This window comes from Danio rerio, chromosome 23 (assembly GCF_052040795.2).
Source record: "Danio rerio strain M-AB ecotype USA chromosome 23, GRCz13ab, whole genome shotgun sequence".
Taxonomy (NCBI): domain Eukaryota; kingdom Metazoa; phylum Chordata; class Actinopteri; order Cypriniformes; family Danionidae; genus Danio; species Danio rerio.
Window position 1 is genome coordinate 33,867,240 of NC_141043.1, and position 25,942 is coordinate 33,893,181.

At 37.0% G+C, this 25,942-nt stretch overlaps 1 protein-coding gene across 1 annotated transcript in view; it reads left to right on the forward strand.

Annotated features, from left to right (window-relative positions):
• The first annotated feature begins 1,656 nt into the window (after nucleotides 1-1,656).
• The window catches only part of xkr7a (XK related 7a), a 31,818-nt gene continuing 7,532 nt past the window's right edge, over nucleotides 1,657-25,942 (forward strand). The window contains exons 1-2 of the mRNA NM_001012252.1: nucleotides 1,657-2,199; nucleotides 20,885-21,084. Coding sequence (NP_001012252.1) covers nucleotides 1,682-2,199; nucleotides 20,885-21,084 — 718 coding nt within the window. The 5' untranslated portion in view covers nucleotides 1,657-1,681. The remainder of the gene's footprint in view (nucleotides 2,200-20,884; nucleotides 21,085-25,942) is intronic.

Sequence of the window (25,942 nt, forward strand, 5' to 3'; positions counted from 1 at the left end):
CTTTTTTTAATGTTTATTTTTGTGTAAATGGATCTTTTTCATTTACAATAAAGAGAAAAAAAACTCAAAATATCTATTTTTTTGCTGAGCATTTCACTTTTCAAAAAAACGTTATAGAAATACTTAAAAGTTCATTTAATTTACTTAATTTGAAAACAGAAATAATATTATGCTAAAGTATTGTATTGAGATATGCACAATGTTTAATTAGTTTTGCAATGCTGAAATGTCTGCATGAACACTTTGCATATGCAGGACTTTTGCCATGCAGCTCACGTGCGTAGAGAGCAAACGCAAAAAGATGCGGATATCAATAATAAAACTGTATTTATCAGAAAATGCCTTGCAAATATTTATTAAAAATGCCTTAAATGTTTAGTTTACAATAAAGGTTTTGTTTAACCAGTTGTTTTATGTTATAGAACTTAATAATTAATGTTCATGAGTTTCTTTAAACATTTACTTTTAAATGATGATTTATATTTTAATATGGACATTATTTATAAATCACTTTGCATTTCCAGTAATATTTATTCTCATAATGTAATAAAAAGGAGTTGTCCAACACTTTTGTACCTTTTTAAGAGAACAATTGTGCACCTTCATTTCAGTACCATAAAAGGTACAGTACAGTATCATAAAAGGCCTTTTCTGTACCATATAAGGTGCAACTTTTACAAAGGTACAAAATTGTTCCTTAAGATACATTATTTGTACCACCGTGTACCTTTTTCAGAGCGTGTATAGAACTAACAGAGCAATTGATGTGAGGAAATCAGAGAAGATCATAAAATATAAACACAACCAGATCTACAAAGAAATCAGGTTAAATCATAATTGTATTTCCTACATAAGCACAACCATTGCTTCGTGTTATCAATTTCTACCAAGATCAAATACATGACTTAGATTTTTAAGTCTTAATTTGCTTTTTAATATCACCCCAGTATGTAAATGTGCAGTGATTTCTGTGCACCGCTGTGGTGAGAGCTCTTTTAAATGAATGCATTTGCACATCAAGGGCAGATTATGACTTCATTTAGCTACTATACCCATGAGGCGCCGCTGTTTACAAGCCAGTGAGACTCTGAACAGTCAGAAGCACTGCTTTAGCCCTCTGTCTAATGTATATTTACATGTATTTGTCCAAAGCTGCTTACAAAAGAGCATTTTATATCGCATTATATTTACACTTACTACGGCCCCATTTTATATACCATAGACCTATATATATATACCCCACCCGGTCGGATTTTTAGACTATATATCATATTCTATACCATGTATAAAAAGATGATCAAATATAACAGAATTTAGGCCTGTTCGTAATTTACAATATTTTCATAATCGTATCCAGTATGAGACACCGATATTAATGTGCATTCAGCATAGCCTCCTTTTGTGCGGATGTCCTCCACCTATCGCTGTATTATATTATATCTCATATTATGGGCTTGTGGATAAAAACCACACATACAGGCGCCTTCACGTGCGCCGTGATAAATTGCTTTCAGGTGGAAAAACAGGAGGTGGATGTTCAAGTAGGAATAACGAGAAGCGTTTTCGTCCCAGCCCTTCTTTTCTCCCTCCCACACAGACACACACGCACGCACGCACACACACACACACGACCCCCTCCTCCCGTCTCTCTTTTCCATCTACTCTCTTTTCTACAACAAACATGGCCGCGAAATCAGACGGTACAGCCGTTTCTTTGCAGAATGACATTCCGCCGACGTGCCTGCCCGGGCTGGAGAAGCGCTCGCCCGAGTGGCGTCCCGTCGGGAAGGAGTACTCCCTCCTGGACTGCTGCTGGACCCTCTGCGCCCTCTTGGTGTTTTTCTCGGACGGCGCTTCAGACCTGTGGCTGGCTGCCGACTATTATCTCAGGCGGGACTACTGGTGGTTCGCGCTGACACTGGTTTTTATCATCATTCCCTCTGTGGTGGTGCAGGTGCTCAGCTTCCGATGGTTCGCTTACGATTATTCGGACGCCAACGGGAGCGGCTCGGCTGCGGCTGCCATGGTGGCGGCGTCCAATGCGGAGAGCCACTTCAGCACCAAGGACAGCGATCAGCGGGGCGCTGGCCGCTCCGCTGCGGTCACCGGGAGCCGGAGCAGCGCGCAGAGCTGCTGCAGAGTCTGCGTGTGGCTCTTCCAGAGCGCCGTGCACGTCCTTCAGCTGGCACAGGTCTGGAGGTACGTGAGAGCGTGGAGCTCAGTGTAACGAGAGACAAATCTATAGCACATTTCTGTAAGGTGTCACATCAGCAGTTCATTCAGCATCATTATGTTCTGTCATCCAGTGTGCGCTGCTTCTTCTCCCACTCTCTCTCAAGCAAATCCACACCCACGTATTCAGGGCCATATGATTGAACTGTGGAGATGTTAAGATAGCACGGCTTGTATTAAGAGACAACTTCTAATGCAGTTAGTGATTATTAAAACAGACTTTGGATTTCGTAGGCTTTCATCATTGAGAACTTATTAGGTGTGGGATTTGCTGAGGGAAGATAGGAAGCTGGTTTCATCCTGGTCAGACACTGGCTGGTGATACTGAAATTGAATTTTCATTTGGTCTTATGTTCAAAACAAATCTACTTTTTACAGAATATTCATGATTTAAGGTGTAAGAATCAATTAAATTCATTTCACTAGCCACAAACCAATAAGATGAGAAAAGGACAATTGAACAAATATTGTTTTTAATAACATTGAGTAAATTAGAAATCCAACTATATAATAAAAAATCTATTTCAGTGCCCACTGATTTTATTAATGGTGCCTATAATTGGAGTAAGAGAAATTAAAATAATCTAAAATTTCCAATGTCAATCATCTAATGCAAAATTGTCCTGTAAAATATTCCAAAAATAATTGTATTAAAGATTTTAGGGGTTCACACATATAAAAATCCAACAAATCAGCTGCTTTAATTACTTTAATGCTGGCTGAAAATCCAACATAAATGCTGTGAGATATCCCAGTGCTCAGCCTTTCTGCTGTTAGTTTGCATTTCCTGTGGAGTCATAGAGAGTGAAGGGATCCTCCTTGTATTTCCTGTTGTCCCATGCCAGTTCATCATTATCTCCAAGCCGTTTGCTTCTAGGCTCCTCCTCCATCTCTCATGAGCTTCTGGGTCAATAATCTCCCGGAGAGACTCCTCCACTCATTCAATCTGTCCAGCAGAAATCGCCTTATGCACATTCTCAAATCCCTTTGTCTTTGGAGCCTTGCAGGAAATATCATTTATGTCTTTTCTATGTTATTTATCACTGCAATTGATTTAATTTCAAGCCGTTTTATTTGTGTTTTTAAGGGATAGTACACACAAAGATGAAATCTCTGTCATCATTTACTTTCCCTTTAATTGTTTCAAACTAGTTTGAGTTCTTTCCTCTGTTAAACACTGAAGAAGATACACTGGAGAAAGGCTTTCATTCATCTAATGAAAAAAAAATGCAGGGTAATGATGAGTCACATCTAAATTTAATCACTTGACTCAATAAAAAAAAAAATTGTCTTAATATTTTCTATCTCCATGAAAACAATTTTATATAACCTGGTACAATATATATTTGTCTTGTTGAAAAAAAGTCAATTAATTAAATTATCTTTTTGTTCTAAACAAGATGATATAGCTTTAATTAAAACAACAATTACCATAAAATGTTCATTCATCTCATTTAAAAAAATTAGGGTAATGGTTTCACATGTGAATTTGATGACTTGAGCCAGAGAAAAATAAATAATTTGCCCTAATATTTTTTAAGTCCATGGAAGTACAAAGCATATTGAGTTTCTGTTTAATATGCCTGTGTGAGTAACTTTAAAATTTTACATTGGTCAAAATAAATATTTCTTAGTTGAGCTTAAAATACATTCATATTTAACTTGAAAAATAATTGAAAAATAAAACAAATAATATTAAACTGAAATGAAAGATCCATTTTTAATTGGATGAATTATTGCTTGAAATGTTTTCTTCAGTGTAATTTGATTAAATCTGAAAAGCTTTAATAATTGACATCCATCATATTTGTTTTTTTTTACTATATAAGTCAATGGTTTCAAGTTGTCAGCTTTTTTTAAAGGGGTGGTCCCCTACGATATCATATTTTAAACTTTAGTTGATGTGTAATGTAGTTGTTGAACATAAACAGCATCTCTGAATGTAATCAGCTTAAAGTTCATTTCAAAGGGAGACATTGGCTTTTACAGAGTTAGCTTAGAAAAGTCTACAGTAAACAAAGTTTGGGGACTACAAAAATCTGGGCTAGTGAGATCACAAGTGCTTCAGGTTACATGCATTCATCATGCGCATACATCCCAGAAGCCCTGTAATGTGATAGCAGAGAAAGCTTAAATGCCATCCAAATGCTGTTATTTTTACAGTGCTTCTTCTGTTTCTGTATTTGAGCTTCCAAAGGACATGCTACAAAGAGAGAAGTGCTTACTATTTAATTTTGATATGAAATGTTTCAGAGAATTATAAAAAAAGATATAGCTAGCATTTGACAAAGTACAGCTTCCAGAATCTCTCTCAGTTCTCTCAGTTAGATTCGACTAAAAACTCCTCCATTCCATAAAGACACCCCTCATCTTCACTATTGCTGCAGTGCGTCTCAATGTGGCCTCTCTATTTGCATCTTATAAACACAACCAAGCCTTAAAAATACACTGTGGACCACCCCTTTAAAACATTGTCTCTTTTGTTCATTAGAAGAAAGCACCATTTAAAGTTTTCTAACCACTAAAGGGAGGATAAATAGTGAGTAAATTACAATTTTTGGGTGAACTATCCCTTTAGGGGTTTGTTTACATGCACCTGATTTAATTTCAACACAAATTCTAGTCAAACATGTCAAACATAACCATTGGTCTAAAGTGTATTTTAGAAATTTAACCCAGCACCAGGGATTGTCCTTATTTCAACCCAGATCTGGGTTACTCACTCCCTGGACCATTTTAATTCGAAGTTGTTATTTAGCTGCACCTTGTTGGTGTTTCATTTTTACGAGATGGGTCATTAGCCCAATGCTCAACCCGTCAACCTCTAATCTGGAGGACTAGGACATACACTCATACACTACAGACAATTTAGCTTATACCTAATTCACTAAAGTGCATGTCTTTGGACTGTGGGAGAAACCGGATCACCCCGAGGAAACCCAAGCAAACATAGGGAGAACATGCAAACTCCACAACTGACCTAGCCAAGGCTCGAACCAGCCACATTCTTGCTGTGAGGCAACAGTGCTACCCACACTGCACCACCGTGCCAACCCAATATCTAAACTAAGCTCAAGTATCAGAGTGACATTAGATTTTGCTACCTCGCAATCTTTTCTCTCTCTATTTACTTCAGCAGAAGTGTCTATCAAGTGCTAAGTGTCTTTATTGCTTACAGACAGTGCGCTGCAACACACAAAGGCAATTTCCATAATAATGCAGAGAAGAAAATTTGCTGCCCACAATCACGGCTGAAAGTTTAATCCACTCACATATAAATCAATAGAAGCTCACCCACACATATTAGAGGCATGTGCTGCAAGCGAGCGTTCTGTAATTGTGCTTGTAAACACAGAGGCGGTGCCGTGCCTGTCTTTCACAGCCGGTGCTGATCAGCAGTGACAGGGCTGAGTTTCTGAGTGACTGGACACTGCTGACCCGCAGGCCAACGCAAGGTTAACCATGTTTACTGCCACCGATATCACAGAGCTGCCGGTCATTTCAATCAGGCTACATTTATGCTGCTGTCACAACACATGTGCTGTCCTTCTCATGCCATTTTCGATGTGTCACTCGTGTTTCTTCTTTGTCCGACCTTTTTATTGTAAGATTTCCTTCTACACTGAAAAAAATTATTCATTGGATTTACACATTTCTTTAAGGTAAGTGTTTGCAAACAGTTTATATGGGCTGAATTTAAACAAACAAAATAAATTTAGTAATGTTTCACTTAATTTGTTTCGTTTAAATTCAGCCCATATTAATTGTTTGCAACCACTTACCTTAAAAAAATAGGTCGCTTGAAGGTTGAAGCATAAAGGTCGCTGGTTTGAGTCCCGTCTGGGCATTTGTGTGTGTTCGCATGTTCTCCCCATGTTTGTGTGGGTTTTCTCCAGGTGCTCCGGTATCCGTTACAGTACAAAGACATGCACTCTAGGTTAACTGAATGAACTGAATTGGCCATAGTGTGTGTGTGAAAGTGACAGTGTATGGGTGTTTCTCAGTACTGGGTTGTGGCTGGAAAGACATCCACTGTGTAAAACATATGCCGGAATAGTTTGCGGTTTATTCTGCTGTGCTGACCCCTGATAAATAAGGGACTAAACCAAAGGAAAATTAATGAATGATTTTAGCACAGGTATATCGGCTTAAGAGTCATTTTTTGAACTGGACTACACTGGCTGTACTGTGTCTTTGACTCACTAAAAGATTTGACCTAAAAGTTGCTCTTATTTATTTATTTATTTATTTATTTATTTATGTAATTTATTTAATTTAATTTAATTTAATTTAATTTTATTTTATTTTATTTTATTTTATTTTATTTTATTTTATTTTTATTAAAGTTAAGCATTACTAAAGAACTGGGTCATTTGTTTGTGAATAAGGCTGGTTGCACTGTATGTTCTGAATCACACTAGAAAGAATCACATATTAGAATCATTTTGCAAATTGAAAAACAAATGCACAGCTTGAGGACATGTGGAGCATGCACTGTCTACATGCAGCAGATTTTACCTAAACATTGCCATGACGCCAGAAGGACAAACACTACATAGTCTCTTTTTTTTATTGTCTTTTTTTCTGTTATTATGTTTCCAGTATTTTATATTAGCTAAAAGAAATCAGCTCAAAGGATTCAGTTGCTTGTGAATATACTGGTTGGGTTGCATGTTTGTGCTAAATGGAACTTTAATCTTTTTCCCTTAAAAACGATCATAAAGAAAATTCTTGGAGTTAATCACCTTATTTGCATATATGCAGGGTGTTCGCTGGGTCTTAAAGAGTCTTAAATTCCAAAGACTAAACTGTAGGCCTTAAATAGTCTTAAATTCACTGAAATATTGAGTTGTAGGTCTTGAATAATTTTAAATTTGTCTTAATTTTCCTTTGTTTATGGAAAGCTACCAGTCGATCTAACACACATCTAATCACAGACAATACATATCAATTTAACTTTTAGAAAAATCTTATTTATAACTAATATTATAACAGTCATACATTTAGTTTATCAAAGTTTTAATTCACGTTATGTTTTAGTAATTTTTTATTGCTCGGCCATTAAAGAAAGCCCTAGTGTTTAGCCCATATATAGGTACAAAATTTCATCCTTGATGGTCTAAAAAAGGTCTTAAAAAGTCTTGAATTTGACTTGGTGAAACCTGCAGAAACCCTGATATAGCATGCATCACAAATAATTTTAATACTTTTAATAACTCCATTAAAGCAATAGTTTACCCAAAAAGATTTTAATACCATTATTGGATAATACATTATCCAATCAGTGCAAGACCAAACCCCTATAAATGGTCACGTATGACATAACTCGTGTTTTTTGATCGTCAGCATCCCACCTTACTAGCCTGTCACTGCACCTTAACCTAGGGGGGAGCAGTCTAAGGCCGGGCCCGACACTGCGCTAAGACCCCTCTCAGTCTCTTTTCTTTACTAACAAGGGGAATAACAAGAGCCAGGGTGTCCCTCTGAGTTCAGAGCCTTCTCCCCAGACATCACAATAAATCCGAATTTTGTCTATTATCCTTGCCGGGAAAACTCTTGAATGTTGCTATTTTTAAAGATTGATAAAAACTGATTTGGATCCAAAATATTTTGTTCACATATCTTTATTTTTCTTTTTTGTTAGGTGATATAAATATTTGTGGCTTGAAATAAATGCAAACCAGATGGGTCTGAAGTTCTATAAACATTTTGCCTCGAAGATCCCTGAAAACTGAATACATACAGCTGCGAAATCAAAATGCATGGTACTTTACACAATAACAGATTCCAGAAAGACAATAAGGATATCTGCAATTCAAAATAAAGCAACCAGCCAGCAAATAAGGCAGAGCTGGGACATAATTGTCATCTCATTGGAATAAACCAAACCATTATCCCATTTTATCCACAAATTAGCCTTGAGAATGTTTCGCCGAAGCCTCTGAATACACAATTCCTTAAAATATTTTTCAGCTACTAAATGAAAAACCCCACAGGTCGACATGTAATGAAAAATCCGCTCTCTCTTTGTCTCCTTCTTTCAGTATTGCTAAGAACAGCACCTTTTTAGGAAGCACATTTTGCCATTTTCATTTTACCTCTGTTTGACCTGCAAACAAAAAAGCCCACATGGATTTTTTAGTTCTTCACCTCTCACCAGTTACTCTCTGACTCTCTTTGCTTAAAAGCTTCCTAGCAGAGCTTTCCAGGCTCTCTGTCTTTGTTTGATTGGAATTAGCAGTAATGCCATTAAAGCTGCCACCGGCACTGAGCTTGTCACATCTCTGCATTACAGGGATTAGAGCTGTAGTGTTTACATGTCCTTACCTGCAGCAGACAGTTCAAAAGAGAGAGAAAGATGCGCTATTGCAAAGAAGAACAGGTCTGAAGTGATAGTTGAAGAGCAGATGTGAAAATAAAAGGTAAAAGATGTACGCTTGAGAGAATAACTGAGTGAGTGAATATGTAAAAACCAGCTTGTCTGATATGAAAATTAGCCACTATAAAGCAATTTTCCCTCATGGTTTGTAATTACATCAGATATAAAATAATGATGCAGCTAAGTGATGTGCGCTGAAATATTCATCTTCTTTCTGTTTCTGACATTTTCTTTTTACCAAAGCGTTTTGCAGTATATGGAGTGTGTCCTGTTCTTGAGTCCCCTCTGAGTTCTCTGACCTGGTTCACTGCACATGTTCAAAGACGTTTTCGTTTGCATGTTCCCTGCAGAATCAATCAGGATCTGTCAGGGCAAAAAAAGACAAGACACTTTTACGCAGGCTCTGCATTCAGAAAAATTACATCATGCACTGCAGAAATAGTTGTAGATATGATGTAATGTAATGTGTATTTATATATCGCATTTACTGTGTATGGCCATACGCCCAAAGCGCTTCACAATCATGTGGGGTTTTTTTACACACCACCACCAGTGTGCAGCATTCACTTGGATGATGTGATGGCAGCCACAGGACAAAGGCGCCAGTTTACTTACCACACACCAGCTATTGGAGTGTAGAGGCAGGCAATTTGGTACATATGGATGATTGAGAGGTAATGAGGGGCCAGTGGAGTGTCTGGCCATGTGTACACCCCTACTTTTTACGAGAAGTGCCATGGGATTTTTAATGACCATAGAGAGTCAGGACCTTGGTTTAACGTCTTATCCGAAAGATGGCGTTCACGGACATTATAGTGTCCCCTTCACTATACTGGGGCATTAGGACTCACACAGACTGGTTGAGGTTGAGGGCCCCCTTTTTGCCTCATTAATACCACTTCCAACAGCATCCTAGTTTTTCCATGTGGTCTCCCATCCAGGTACTGACCAGGCTCAGCCCTGCTTAGCTTCAGTGAGTAACTGGTCTTGGGCTGCAGGGTGATGTGGCTGTATACAATGACACAGATCATTTGCATACAGCCCTGGAAAAGAAATAAGGAAAGCATTTCAAAGTTACTAGTTTGAGCCTCAGCTGGGTCAGTAAGCATTTCTGTGTGGAATGTGGATTTTGCGTGTTTCCCTGTTCCCTATGTTCGTGTGAGTTTGCTAACTAGGTTGCTGTTGGAAGTGGTTTTAGAGAGGCTACATAATGTGCCACCCCTAATGGATTTACTGTATGAAGAAAATTTTTAAGGCATTAAATTAAAAAACAAAATAAATTACCTAAAATCTTAAAAAAAAAAATGCAGGAGCTAACCTCACTCTATGAACATAAAGTCAATTACTTATTTAAATAAATAGGCAGGCCACTCCTAAAGTTTTGGTTGTTGGTCGAAGGGGGAAAATTCAAGAGCTCTCAACCCTGCCGCAGTCACACCAGAAATGAGCTCATAGAGTGCTACCAGCAATTTTATTTTATAGCCCGCACCTTAACCAGCAGCCAATCACAGTTGGGATTGTATCATGATAGGGAACCTATGGAATGACAAAACAACACAGGAAGAAGGGACAAGAAAACACATAGGATAAACAACAATATATAAATAATAAAAACACTGGTCAGTGGTCATAACAACACCTATTAAGGGAAATCATTTATTTCATTTAAATTATTTTAATAAATGTGTTTACTAAAAGAATGTAAAGCATGACACATGAATATGTGCCTCTTTATAGTGTTTTTAATACCTAAACACCAGTGTATTCTACACCCTGCTTAAAGTAATGATAACTTGTTGCTTTTTTGTCTTTTTGTCAGGTTGTAATAATATTATTGTTAATATTATTTATAATATTATTACAATATTATATAAATTACTATATAATATAATATAAATAACTATATTATAGTTATTTGCTTCAAATTTAAGTTTGTAATCTTATGATTCACATATTAGCTGGTTGGTTTGGTTCAAAAATAAGTGAAGTTTATTTATAAACTAATTTCGAGAGGATCACATGCTTATGATTTCTTGCGGCTGGCTCCGAATTAGTCAGTTTATGATTCACCAATCAGACTATTCCTCAGCCACAATAAATACATAAGTTCCATATCATCTTCATTTTGAAGAATCCCCCCTTCCACCCCTACTCCTCCTCCTTTCCTCGATTGGATGCACGGTGGCCCATGGTTAGCACTATTGCCTCACAGCAAGAATATCAGTGGTTCTAGCCCTTACCAAGCCAGCTAACATTTCTGTGCGGAGTTAACACATTCTCCCCATGCTCACGTGTGCTTTCCCCAGGTTCCTCGGGTTGCTCCCACCGTCCAAAAACATACAACTTAAGTTAATTGACTAATCCAAATCGACACCATAGATGCTCCTCATAAGTAGTTATTTCTTAAGAGCAATACCTATCTGTTTATTAGCTACTACAGGAGGGAAGTTCTCGATATCTACCTGAGCTCAATCTCCCCTCTCGCCTTGCCCTGGGCTCGAGGATCTTATGAGCTCAGTGCTCTCTCCCGGGACAGCATGCCAAACAAGCTTTATAATCTACCATCAGCTATAAGTGTAAACTCTTGAAATGGGATGAAACACTTCCTGAACCAGAGCTCAGGCGCTAATGCACTCTTTTTCCCCCTTTAAAATATCTATAAATACTTGGGCCTTTTTCAAGCTAGGCTAAGACTAAAACTGACATAAAGAATGAGTGAGAGGGACTAGCGAAAAAAAAACACCAATTCTAAAGCAGACTCAACTGTGACAATGTGATCATTTGCAGGCAGTGCGTGATTGATTCTCCCCTCTGGATATCAAGGGAAACTCTACCGAGGACACACTCTTGAGGAGAGATAGTGGATGTCTAGTGCTGTTGGCCAAACAGCTTAATGCCTGCTTGAGACATATTCCTGTGAGAGCCTGCACTGGGATTAACTGTGACGAGAAAAGGAACCTAATAAAACTTAAGCTGTGGTTACTGTGTCTTTGATGACTGCAGGAAGCTGGAGGCAGTGTGTGTTTTACTGTGATTTGGGCTTGTGCTTGTAAAGGTATAGGCATATGTTTGATTTACAAAGAGTTGCATGTGCAATACACGGATGGGATTTAGTAACATCCATAAAACAGAAATTTAAATCTGTGAATATTTGCTGCAAACTTGTGTTCCCACAATTTGGCAATGCACAACATCTTGCAATCAAAGGAGAAATATTTATAGAGATTTTCATCTCAATGTTCATGTTTTGACTCTTATTATTCTGCAGAAGTGGTCTTTCATTACACTTTTACATCAAACTGAGTCAAAGAATTACTTATTTAATAAAATAGGTACGGGTTTGCATAAAAAGGGGAGTTTCAGTATAAGCATGCGCTGATTTTCACAAAAAAAAAAAAAAAAAAACACAGACACAGGGAAAAACAGGAACATTCGGGAACATTTTAAACATGATACCCCCCTCCATGACAAATGCAAGGATGCGAGGAACTGCTAGAAGAGTGTAGTTTTAATGGAATGTTTGATACTGCCCACCATATGAGAGAAATAAAAATCCTCCGTATTTCTCTGTAACTTAGATTCACTCGGTAGGTGCAGAGAATAGCGTCTAACTGCTGTGTGTGCATAGACTATCCTATCCTAGACTATAAAATTCTACACGAGGGTAATAGTCTGATTGCGGTTTACATTCGGAGAGCAGCATTTACAGCGGATTTTTTTGTTGATAATATTGTAGGGATGTTAACATACTGTAAACTGAGTAACTAAATCATTTTGACTAAGGTATGTCTTTAAAAACTGAAAGAGTACTGCTGACGATATAACTAGCTTTGCCAACTGAATAAACATAAACAAAGAACATTGATCAGACACTTTCCAAATCCGTAGAGACAGGACAATCAACACCAACAGGAACCATATCTTTTTGAAAAGGAGACGAGCAGCAAATCTGCTAAAAAAATAAGAATAAAAAATTGTTCCTTACAAACATATATTTGTCACGTATTAGCAGAACACTGTAATCACACGTGAGTCCAGCTGGATTGTTAGGAGACATGGCTCATCAGTGTTGCATTTATAAATGTGCTGCAGCGAAGGTTTTGTTTCCATTTCCCTGCAGGGTGTCCGTGGGGTCTTAAAAAGTCTTAAAATTTCTTACATTTCAAAAACAAGATTTTAGGCCCTAAAAAATCTTAATTTCACTGAAATTTTGTCTTGCGGGTCTTAAATAATTGTAAACAGGTCTTAATTTCCTTCAGTTCATGTAAAGCTACCCAAAACACATCCAATCACCAATAAACCATCTCTATAGAACTTTTAATATAACTCTATTTACAATATGGCTTAATTACCGTCCTTACAATAATATGTGTTTAAAAATCTGACCTGGACAGACTCTTCTGCTCACATTAAGTTTATTATAGTTTTTTAAGATTTTTTTATTGAAAAATGTGTATGAATACAATATATGTATACAACTAGCATTTGCTTGTTTTGATGATTTATTTAAAACATCTGGCTAAGAAATAACAAATTATAATATAATTTATAAACAGTCCTCTATAAGTCTGAAATGTAATTTATAATGTCTTAAAAAGGTCTTTAAAAGTCTTACATTGGACTGAAATTTGACATTGTGAAACCTCCAGAAACCCTGTGTGTGGAACCCAGCATTTTTATGTGTTCCATTGTATATTTTGTTTTTAAATCCTGCAGATACAATATTGTACCTTCATCAATGGTACAAATCTGATCCATGAAGGTACCACTACAGTGACAAAACATTTTGTACCTTAGAAGTGTCAAATGAGTTCCTTCAACAACTATTTAAAGGCATTTTGCTATATTTAAAATGTGTCAAATTTATTTTCAGTAAATATAAAACATCAAAATCATTTTTAAACAGTGTTTTAAAATTTTTTTTTGCACTTTTTGTGTAAATGCACCTTTTCCATTTACAATAAAGACAAGAATACTTCAACATAAATCAAAAGATCAAATTTTTACTAAATATTTCACAACACTTCACAAAAATGTTACAGAAATACATTCTCTCACTTTCACTATCACTTTGCATATTCAGAACTTTTGCACATGCGTAGTGGAAAGCAAACGCCAAAAGGTGCGGATAATAATAATAATGAAAATGTATTTATCAGAAAATGCTTACCAAACATTTATTCAATAATTATAATCTAATTATAGTTGGGAATGATTGACCTATCGTATATTATATTTTAGCTGATATCCTCACTATCAGTAAAACACAAACCATTTTCTGTCTCATTACATTCAGTTTGGAGAAAAAATTACATTCAGTTTGGAGAAAAAAAAGTATTTTACTCTCTGCCATTTTCATAATAAGATTTATGTCATATACTAAAGGTTTTACTACACTCTTACATTTCTTTCAGTGTTTGACTGATCATGCATTGCTTTGGAATGAAGCATGCTGCTTCTGTGAACTGTAAACCCAGCTCCTTTCATTTGATTGGTCGTCTCAGTCATTGTGACATTGAGCACTATTAAACCACTGAGGCAGACCGGCTTTAAAATTCAGCTTATTCATCTTTTTGTCTTCCGAGATCACTGTGTAATGAAGTGCGGCAGAGCAGTGCAAGAACTTCAGATATTGTGGTGGTCGTTCAGGCCATTTCTGATTATTAAGGTTTTTTTCTTGCTGATTAAATCCCCCATTCATAGTCTGCATTCTTGTATTTAAAAGACCTAGAAGGACATAGGCAAAAAGACTAGAATGAAATTACAACTCTGACCACACGCTGTCCAGAATGACAGCAAATATGGAAAGAAATGTACTTTATGTGACATCAGAAAATGGAAAGCACTTCCATTCTCCTAATTCTGTTACACGATGATATGATCCAGTGTCTCATATCCACCTCAGCAGGGCTTTAGTGTTCAATAAAACACATGACAGGCTGATTCTAGCCAACTGGAAACCTGATCTAGAGCATTCCACATTGATTTTTCTCTCTTTTTTGTTCTTTCTTTCTTTCTTTCTTTCTTTCTTTCTTTCTTTCTTTCTTTCTTTCTTTCTTTTTTCTCTGTTTCTTTCTTTCTTTCTTTTTTTTTCTCTGTTTTTTTCTTTATTTTCTTTCTTTTTTTTCTTTCTTTCTCAGTGTTCTAATAGCAGAAAGGGTTATAAGAGTTATAAATCCGCCATATAGAACTCTGCCATATAGCTGAATACATGAAAGCTGACTGGCTTATTGTGCCAACCCAATAGGTCAGATTCTGAATTTTGCTGAAGTCAAATGAAGTTTAGAGTGCCGCTATTATGCTTTTATATGACTTATCTGACACGTACAGCGTGTACTGTCCCTTAGAGGAAATACTATGTGAGCTTCACACAGAAACCAAATGGATGGCGAAAGATCTCACCATTGGAAATGTTGTACTCATGTCATGCTTGTGATTGAGGTTGAAGTTGATTAACTAGTGTTACATCATTACATGCAGGCTCAAACTGATATAGTAATCTCAACACAATAGCTGGGTGGCTCAGTTGTTAGCACTATCGCCTCACAGCAAGATGGTCACTGGTTCGAGTACAGGCTGGGCCAGCTGGTATTTCCGTGTGGAGTTTGCATGTTTTAAAGGTGAATTGGGTAAATAAAATTAGCTGTAGTGTATGAGTGTGAATGTAAGTATGTATGGGTGTTTCTCAGTACTGGTTTGCTGCTGGAAGGTTATCTGCTGTGTTAAAAATTATGCTAGAATAATTGCCGGTTTAGTCCGCTGTGGTGACCCCTGATAAATAAGGGACTAATCCGAAGGGAAATGAATGAAGGAACACAATAGCTGCTGTATACGTTGTTTAGTATTGTTGAGGAAAGATAGCCTGTCAGATATGGTAATAGGAGTTTCATTTCAGGAATTTCAGGAGGCATCTGACCAATCAAAACCATGCAGACTTTCAGAAAGTAGGAGTCTTCAAATGAATTAAATTAATGATTTGAAAACCTTTGAGAAAATGAGTGATTTTAAATAATTATTATGAGAAACTCAGTGTATGTAAACCTGCTGATGGAGACCTCCAAAATAATATAACATTGTAAAGGATAGATCATAAGAGAACATAAAGACTAATAATGTTGTTTGATTTTTGAAGATTTGTAAGTTTTTTCCTCTCTTTACATTCATTGTGGTGTCATTTTGTAGGTCATATATGTCTTGTATGCCACCATTTTCCCTAGTTTCATGCTTTATTTTACATTTTGCACAGGTTATCGTTATATGATGGGTTTGTCTGTCTGTCTGTCTATGTTTTTCTATGTCTGTAAAAACTAGCATAAAAAAAGTTCAAATAGATATAATAGAAAGATCAGGGGCGCAGTGGGTAGCAAAATTGCCTCACAGCAAGAAAGTCGCTAGTTCAAGCCTTGGCTGGGTCAGTTGGCATTTCTGTGTGGAGTTTACATGTTCTCCCCGTGTGCCTGTTTTCCTCTGGGTGCTCCGGTTTCCCCCAAGTTCCAAAGACATGCGCTATAGATAAATAGGGTAAACTCAATTGTCCGTAGTGTAGAGTATGTGTGTGAATGAGTGTGTATGGATGTTTCCCAGTGATGGGTTGCAGCTGGAAGCCAAAAGGTAAATGAATGAATGATAAAATAGGACCCAAATCCCAGTGATTTTGAGGCCCACCGCAATGTGACGTTGAAGTGCAGTTTTCCCTGCCCACCGAATTGATTGACAGGCATCGTGTTTGTATAATAACATGTATACACCGTCACACATTTTTTTTTGTAAATAAACTGGGATTAAAATATTTCTCACAACTCTCTGTGATTTTTATAAGTTTTATAAGTTAAATTGTTTTTAAAGCAGTGCATGTTTTTAATAAGCACATTAAAATCACTTTGTAATTCTTAACCTCTATAATCACCCTGCCCGCATGGTGCCAGTAAACGCTAATATATGTGTGTGTGTACTGAAATAGCATTTGCCTGTGACTCATCATTTCAAAAAGGCTTGAATAAACTCCACCACAAAGACATGAAATATACTTACTTGATATTTTTGACTAATGGGCTGTATTTCAGCTTCATCTGAGTCTGTCTCTGTCACTGTGCTGTTTATCTGAGTTAACGCAAGATGAGTATCAGACACGCATGTGGGAACGGGGGGCTTATTTGGAAATAAAGCCACGGTTACAAAAACAGCTTCAGCATACTCAAACTCTAAAATGGGCAGATTCTGCAGGCTATAATAAATAATCTGATGGGCATTTTGAGCTGAAACTTTACAAACACATTCTGGAGACACCAAAGGCTTATTTTACATCTTGTAAAAAGGGGTTATAATAGGTGTTCTTTAATGGTAGTAGAACAGCAAAATTACTGGTTGGGAAAGTCTGTTCTTACAGAAAGAAATCCTTTTCGAAGGAAGCCATGTTGAGTTTTTCCTAGCAGATGATTGTCTTCAATTGGTTTATGTGGAGCTAAGTAATGGACCAGGCTTGTGAGCTACAATGTTTGCCAGTCGTCACCATGGACACTGATGCATTGCCTGCCAATCCTGTCTGTTTGTGAGATGTTTTCTTCAGCTTAATTGTTCGTGTTTTCTTGAAGAAGAAAAAAGATTGCATGGTTAAGGTTCAAGGTTTGATTTTGTCTGCTTGCAATTGTGTGCCCCGAGGTCTGAATTTTGCAAGCAAAAAAAAAGAGAGCTTTTCTGTCTCATTGAAAACGCACCCTTTTATTTGAGGAAAGAATGACTCTCTGTGTCACTTGTCAAATTTGAGGCACATTCGCTGACAGGCTCTCTATTGCTTGATTTTTCTTTCAGAGGCTGATTTTTTTTTTTACACAGCAAGGATGTGGAGCAATTTTATAGACCTCATCAAGTCGAGGTGATTCATTCTGCCAATCTCCTGACATCCAGTGCGCGCTCCTATTACTCCTGCTACCCTTGAGAAGGACTGAAATATCATGGCACTTCCTGTCAGAAGAAACAAATTTAAGTCCAGTGAAAGTCACGTAAATATGTTTTGAACGCATGAAGCTTCATATCTTCCAAAAGCCACCCTGGAAAACCGTCAAAAAGCATTTCCTCTGGCACTCACGTCCATCTCACTGGATAAACAGCGCAGTCTTAGGGTCGTAAATCAGGACATTTAAAGTAGCGAAAGTAAGAGACAGTGATCCCTCCTGTGGAAACATGCTCTCTGACATCAGTGTAATCTCAAGTGTAACCTTGGTGCGTCTCACTAGACATCTGCAGCAGCCTGTGGAGGACAGAACATGACATGCTGGAGCCCTCGATAGTGCACTGGCATGCTGCCCAGACGAGTGTACTGTCTTTTTCAGCTGCTTGCAGTCACATTAAGCAGACTCCAGGTCTTTTCCAAAGCTGCAGAGTGCCATCGAGGTTAACTATCGAATTTCCAGGTGGCTCCTTGAAACTGTTTGGCTAAAAGTGCACATGAGCTGTGTGATATCGGGGGGATATGCAATATGTACTTTTTCTGTTGTGATATGAAGTATGGCAGCATGGTGGCTTAGTGGTTATCACTGTCGCTTCACAGCAAGAAAGTTGCTGGTTCAAGTTCCAGTTGGACCAGTTGGCACCTCTTGATGGAGTTTGTGTTGGCATGGGTTTCTTCCGGGTGCTTTGGTTTCTCTCACAGTCCAAAGACATGCGCTATATATAGGTGAATTGGCTTAACTAAAATTGGCTGTATATATGAGTGTGAATGCGAGAGTGTATGGGTGTTTTCCAGTACTGGGTTGCGGGTGGAAGGGCATCTGCTATGTAAAACATATGCTAGAATAGTTGGTGGTTCATTCCGTTGTGGCGACCCCTGATAAATAAGAATCTAAGCCAAAGGAAAATGAATGAATTAATGAATGAATGTTGTGATATGAAGAGACACTGGCATGCTCATTGGATGGTTGATTATGTAAATAGCTGTAAAATACCTTGTTTATATTCTTATATTATTAACTGGTATACATACACACACATACAAACAACAGCACAGTTATCACTATTAAAATATTTTGTACAACCCTAGTCTACATTATTTTACATATTTATTTTATGTCTGCTTAGAATTCAGTTACATGAGAATACAGTACAAAATAAATAAATAGATATTTTCTGCTTTGTTTTAGTTTCTGTTTCTTTAAACATTTTTAAAAAAATCAAACCTGCCCTGATTGCTCAATGTTAGCCAGGAAGCGGAGACAGAGTGTTGATCCACAATCAGTTTGTTATGGGTCGTCGTATAGGCAAAAGGTCATCAACCGTAGCATGAGGAGGATCCAGTAATTGTAGTCAGGGTACAGGCAAAGGTCATAACAAACACGGCAAGAAAACTAAACATAAACAAGGCTGGAAACAAACATGAGAACCAAGACATACGAAACACAATGTACTGTAACAGTTCCTAACCAAAGATCAAGACTAAGCAATATGTGTGTGTGTGTTGGATGCATACATAGTTCAGGAATCAGTCCATGATGCGACACCAGTGGTGTGTGTGCTATCAGTATGAGATCGGGAACCAGTGTGTGCACAGTGCATGCTGGGAATAGTAGTTTGATATTATTAATATGCAGTTCCTAGATCACTGGTGATTGTTACACTCAGCAGGGCCAGTTTTTTTGGAACTGGTCCTAAATTTGACATTTCATTTTAATGTAATGTAATGTGTGTATTTATGTTGCACATTTATTGTGTATAGCCATATGCCCAAAGCGTTTCACAATCATGAGGGGGGTCCCTCCACACCACCACCAGTGTGCAGCATCCACTTGAATGATGCTACAGCAGCCACAGGACAATGGCGCCAGTGCTCTCACCTCACACCAGCTATAGGTGGAGTGAAGAGACAGTGATAGAGCCAATTCGGTGATAGGAATGATTAGGAGGCCATGATGAGTAGGGGCCAATGGAGGGAATTTTGCCAGGGGTTAGACCCCTACTCTTTATGAGAAGTGCTATGGGATTTTTAATGAACACAGAGAATCAGGACCTCAGTTTAACGTCTCTTCCGAAAGATGGTACCCACTGACAGTATAGAGTCTCCTACATTTTTACTGGGGCATTAGTACTGGTTAAGCACCCTCTGCTGACCTCTCTACCACCATTACGAACAGCAACCTAGTTTTCTCATGTGGTCTCCTATCCAGGTACAGACCAGGCTCAGCCTCCTTAGCTTCAGAGAGTAACCGGCTGTGGTCATTCATTCATTCATTCATTCATTCTTTCTTTCTTTCTTTCTTTCTTTCTTTCTTTCATTCCTTCATTCGTTAGTTCGTTTGTTCATTCATTTATTTGTTCGTTCGTTCATTTATTTTTTTGTTCGTTCATTCATTCATTCTTTTTCATTCAGCTTAGTCCCTTATTTATCAGAGGCTATTCTGGCATATGTTTTACGCAGCGGATGCCCTTCCAGCCACAACCCAGTACTAGGAAAACATTCCAATCAGCCAATCAGAAATAAGAGATATGTTTAGCATTTATGTTAGGGCTTATGGCTTATGTTTCGGTTTATGCACTTCTACATGATTGTTACCCAACTATTATTCCCCTCCGATTTTGGGAATAATCTACAGTTATGGTTGGGTTTAGGGGTAGGGAATAGGTATGGATTACATTTTCGAACAAAGATAATATGCCAGGATCACCATAGATGTTAATTCAGGATCCCATCGTACTTGGCAAAATCATGACATGCATTGGAAGTCCATTCAGTTTAGGCATTTGCAGAATTAAAAAACAGCATCTCATTGTTAAAACTCTCAAAATTAATTTACAAGCTGTGTCTTGAGGACAAGCCAAAGAAGCCAATAGGCAAGTCTCATGCAAATAGTGGACATGCAGATGTAATTGCTGCAAAGACAGAAAAAATTGCAGGACAACAAATTTATGTGTTTTCCATTAAACTCCCCCCTAACTGAGAAAAATGAGTCATTGGATTTACTCTTTTATAAGGTAAGTGGTTGCAAACACTTTATATGGGCTGAATTTAAACAAACAAATTTAGTTGAGCATTGCTACATTTAATTGGTTTAAATTCAGCCTATATAAATTGTTTGCAACCACTTACCTTTAAAAAGTAAATATCCAATTTTTATTTTTTTATGGTTTGACATGGACTTGAAAATTATACATTGAATTTATATGCATAAACCATACTAAATGAAAGGAAAGCATTTTAAAACAACAAGCATTATGAAGTGAGCTTTAGTGATATTTGTGGAAATGATTTAAGGGCCCATACCATGTTTTCTTTCTGAATCTCAGGTATGTCCATGCCTTATATCTGGGTGTGCAGAGCCGCTGGCGTGGGGAGCACGAGCACAAACACTACTACTGGCGCACAATGTTTGAGAACGCTGATATCAGCATGCTGAGGCTGCTGGAGACCTTCCTGAAGAGCGCACCTCAGCTCGTCCTGCAGCTCAGCATTATGGTCCAGACCGGCCAGATTCTCCCTTTACAGGGTAAGTGTTGACAGCTATGATTAAAACCCACTCTCTACAAGTATGCTAGAAATAGTTGGCCCTGTATTATATTCACTGTATTCATATTTCATGTCTTGAGTATGCTGTAAAAATAGAATTATTGGTCACCTGTGGCATGGTTTTTCATTTATTTTGTTTTGCATTAGGTATGGAGGACTAGGAGAGCCAGTTAGAAATAAAATCAAGAATCAAATTATTAGTTTAATAATTGAAGCATAAAAATGTATATAAATAAATCCCAATTTAAGTGAACAAATTATGGACAAATAAATAGACATATTTGAATGTGTTTATATAAACTGTGCTTTTATATGTAATTTAATAAAGCAATAAAACAATGCATTTATTAATAGCTTTAAATGTATAAATAAATAGACAATTTTATAAATGTTTATTTAATTAATGTTTTAAAACTCTGATTAATCAAACAATAAAAAAGTAATTTCTAGATGATTTTAAATGCATTTAAATGCACAGTTTAAATATTAGATTAAATGATTAGATTCAACTTTACATGTCATTACACATGTACAAGTACAAGACAACGAAATGCAGTTTAGCTCTAACCAGAATCAAAAAAGACGCAAGTGCAGGATATGGGTATAAGTTATAAAGTGCAACTATAGAAAAACTATGGGGATATTTACAGATGGATGTACTATGAACATTATATACAGGTATTAGCTATGAACAGAGATTAAGAATAGATTAATAGATTAATAGATTAACTTAATAGATTAAGTGTGCAAGTAGATATAACATAAGTACAAATGTTATGTACAGTGGGTATGTACAATTCAAAATGAATTGAATGAATCAGTGCAATGAATATGTGCAATTTGTAAATGTGCAAATATTGAATAGTGCAGTGATTATGGGGAGTATACATTATGAGGAGAGTGTGGGGGTGTATGAGGGGACCAATGACTGTAAAAAATATGGACGACGCGACAGCCCCTTTTCCCATTGAACGCCTTGAGGGCAAAACGCCTGCTTGACGGGCACAAACTGTCGCAAAAGACTGCTGAAATTGGAGCCTTGACATGCGCAGAAGGACTGTCTGATGGAGCCAGAGGAGGAGCCGCGAAAATGAGCGGAGTCGAGCTTCCAACCAAACGCTTTATGTAAAATCAACCACGCCCCCCAAACTTCTCACTCGACTGCCGGTGTCTGCACTATAACAAACGCTCACTGATGTAAATAGAAGCACTTACATTGAAAAAAACACAATAGGGTTTAAAAACGGTGTGATGTAAGCTGTTAAACTTTAATTAAAGCAATACATGGTGGACTGCAGAAATAAACGATCTTTTATACACTCTAGCCTGAATATCAGCACAAATAATATATTCTCTTATTGCTATATTTGTTGTTGGTATTTATCTTCATAGGGGTAGAAATAACACTTGTAAAATATGAACAATAACATATAAACAACACATACATTTTTAGAAAGGTTTTTATTTTTAATTAGCCATCAACAGAACCCAAAATATAGCCACCATAACGATTTACCATGCGGGAACAATCGTGCGTTTAGAAGATGAATACAGCAAGATTACTAAATATCAACAGGATATTTACACATCCCAACCCTGCAATTTGTCAATTTGTGCAAAAAAACTTTGCACTATTAATACAACGTCTATCTGCTGCAACATCACTAGTATTGTTTATTCATTTTCGCTTGAATTGTTTATTTATTTAATTTTTTTGCCTCCGTTTTCATTTGGTTTATTCGATGCCTTCATTATATCTGGCAACGAGGAATTTACATTCATTTTAATGTTAGCTGGAGTGTTCAAATAAAACGCCAACAGTAAATGATGTATATAAATAATATCTAACATTTACAGCTCTATTAGGTTATATAAGATTCGATTTCAAGAACCTTATAATGATTTATAACAGCAAATTCAGTAGATTACTTAATAACATGCCAAAACTTAAAATGCAGAGACGTCCTATAAAGCAAGTTCAAATAACCTTACAGGAGATTATTATTTTAGACACATAAAGATTATTATTTTAGACACATAAAGAGAATTACTGCTAACGATCTTCTGTATTTTCCCCGTACTTAAATGGGTTTATTTTATTGTGCAGTTTTATTGTCATTTTCGTATTTCTTAATTCTTGTGCACTACAAAATGTATTCAATTGTATTATTATTTAATACTTGTGCAATCGATACAGGTTTATTGTTATTTATTTTGTCCTTTATTTAAATAATTATGTATGCTGTTTGCATCTTTATTTAAAGGTTAAACTCAGTGATACACTTTGCGTTCACATAGTAGCATGCGTTTGTTGTTATATCAACAAAAATGGTTGTAATAACGTTAACAAATGTGAGGGTTTTATATAATGAAGATTCAATCGCGCCAGCTCCGGGCAGCAGCGCACATAACCTACTCGCGGCGTCGCGGGCTGATTCCGGCTCGCATGCGGCAGCGCCTGCTCGCTCGGCCGCCATATCTGGCTCAATTGACTCAGGCTGGAATTGGGCAGTGAGTCCAGGCATCCGGAGTAGGTCCAGCAGAGGTAGTCAGTCTGAGGTGTAAGTCTCCAGCAGGCAAGAACTGGCCCCAGTGTATTTTGCTATCTGGGTGGCTAGGCGTGTATTAGCAAACTAATAATGCCCGAAAAAAGCTCTGACCTCAGCGAATAAACAGTGTTCCACCAGATCATGTATGTCAGAAACTGTAGTTTACTGCTCAACTCATTTTGTCATAGTAAAATATCACAGAAATCGAGTAATAACACTTCTGTCTTCTGCCGAAGCTCAGACGCCGCGCTTTGAGAAACTGTCAATCACCGCTGTCAATCACGATGACACGCCCAGCATTAAATTACTGCTAAAAACAAACTGTTTACAAAAATGAGGATCTGTACCTATCTCAGCACAATAATCAGTGCCTTAATCGACCAGAACCATCTTTCGGGACATTTTATTGCAAGTGTAATTAATTTTTTTATTTGGGCTCAAGTCTCCTTCATTAACACGGAGGAGGCGGGCTTTATGACTTGTACTGCAGCCAGCCCCCAGGGGGCGATCTAACGGCCGAGACCTTCACTCAAACGCAGGCTTGCGGCACACTTGGAGGGGACAAAAGAGTCAGTGGGGGGCAGAGTTCAAAACCTTTTAAAAAAGGCATTTGACAAATGCTTTTCTCTCTCTCTATTTGCCACTTTCTTTTCTTTTGCTACATGCTTTTCTCGAGTTGAAACAAAATTGAGTTAAAAATGCTTTTGGACAGTCTACAACTGGGAGCAATATAAACATGTTTGGAGACGGTTTGTGGATGATTTATTAGTTTTAGCTAATTTCCGTTAAAGAAATTCTCATATGGATTATCACTGTCTGTATAGAAAAGTTTTACAGTTGAGGAGGGACGTTACTGCGGTCAGGCCAGCTAAGTTAAAAGCACCCGGTCATTCTAGCCAACGTTATTATTATTATTATTACTATTAATCTTTTAAATTCAAGTGCTATTTTCCTCCTGGATTTTGCCTACCCAAATTAAAAAGCTTCCCAAATCCACATGCAGAGATGTAAAAGCCAAGGTTTGGTATCATTTTAAGGAAAATTCTTTGGATTTTCAGAAAACACTGTTGAAAGTGATTAAAATAATTGTATATGTTGTCTGTGTTATAATAAACCCCTACAAAAAGAGGCACTTTTTTTGTAAACTCAAATTTGAAAGTGTACCTTTTAGGTTGTGTGTGGTGTAGGTTGCTGTGATTAATTTTAGTAGTTCCTGCATAAGTCAGTAATCATAGGAAAAAAGAAAAAGGTCTCTATCATTTTCTATGCAAAAGTTTTTCTATTCCAACTGATAAGAGAACAGAACCACTTATGTGGGTATTGAGTCATTACGGACCTTTAAAATTTGAAGAATGCGGAAGTAAATGATGTCAAGTACCCGGTACCAGGTACGCACATCCTCTCACTGTCTGATGAGTAATATTAAATAATAATGAAACAAATAACAAAGGAAAGCACCGAAATTTATTGGTTCATCTATTATATTGATAATTTGATTCTTCATTTTATTTCGGGCACTCCTGGTCCTCAATATATATGAGCGACTCCGATTGACTTTAACTGACATTATCTGTAGTTTAAAAAGATACGGTCAAGTAAACTATGGCACAAAAAATGATAATGTAGCTGCAAATAGCTTCACACTTTTTAAAATCTTAAGGTAGAGTTTTCTGTAATAACAAAGCAATAATTATGACTTGTAGCTCAATAAACTCTTATTTTGTTTCTTACTGATAGTTATTAAGATAGTAGATTGTTTTGCGAATTGTGAAGAATTAGGGATGTAGAATAAGATCGATATATGTACTTTAGAAGTACAAATAAACAACTAACATCTTAATAATGGGCAGATAAAATGTCACTAGTTGATAATGAGAATTGGTACTTAAACTAAAGTGTTACTATACTATATTTTTTATTATTTAAGAGATATAAACAGTGGGGAAAATAAGTATTGAGCATGCCATGTTTTTTCCTGGGTATAATATTTCTAAAGAAGATGTTGATGTGAAATTGAACTGAATTTGGATTTGAACTGACAAAATGTTGGATTCTCTGTTGGATTCAAGTCAGGTGATTGGCTGGGCCATTCTACAGCTTGATTTTCTTTCTCTGAAAGCATTTAAGACTTTACTTGACTGTGTTTTGGATCATTGTCCTACTGAAATGTCCACCCTTCCCACAATGACGAAGGGCTGAGGATTGTTAAATAACTACTGAGAGATTTCAGCTGCTGTCTGGGCTTTCACTGCCTTTCTACTCCTCCCTTTCTTCATGTGTTCAATAATT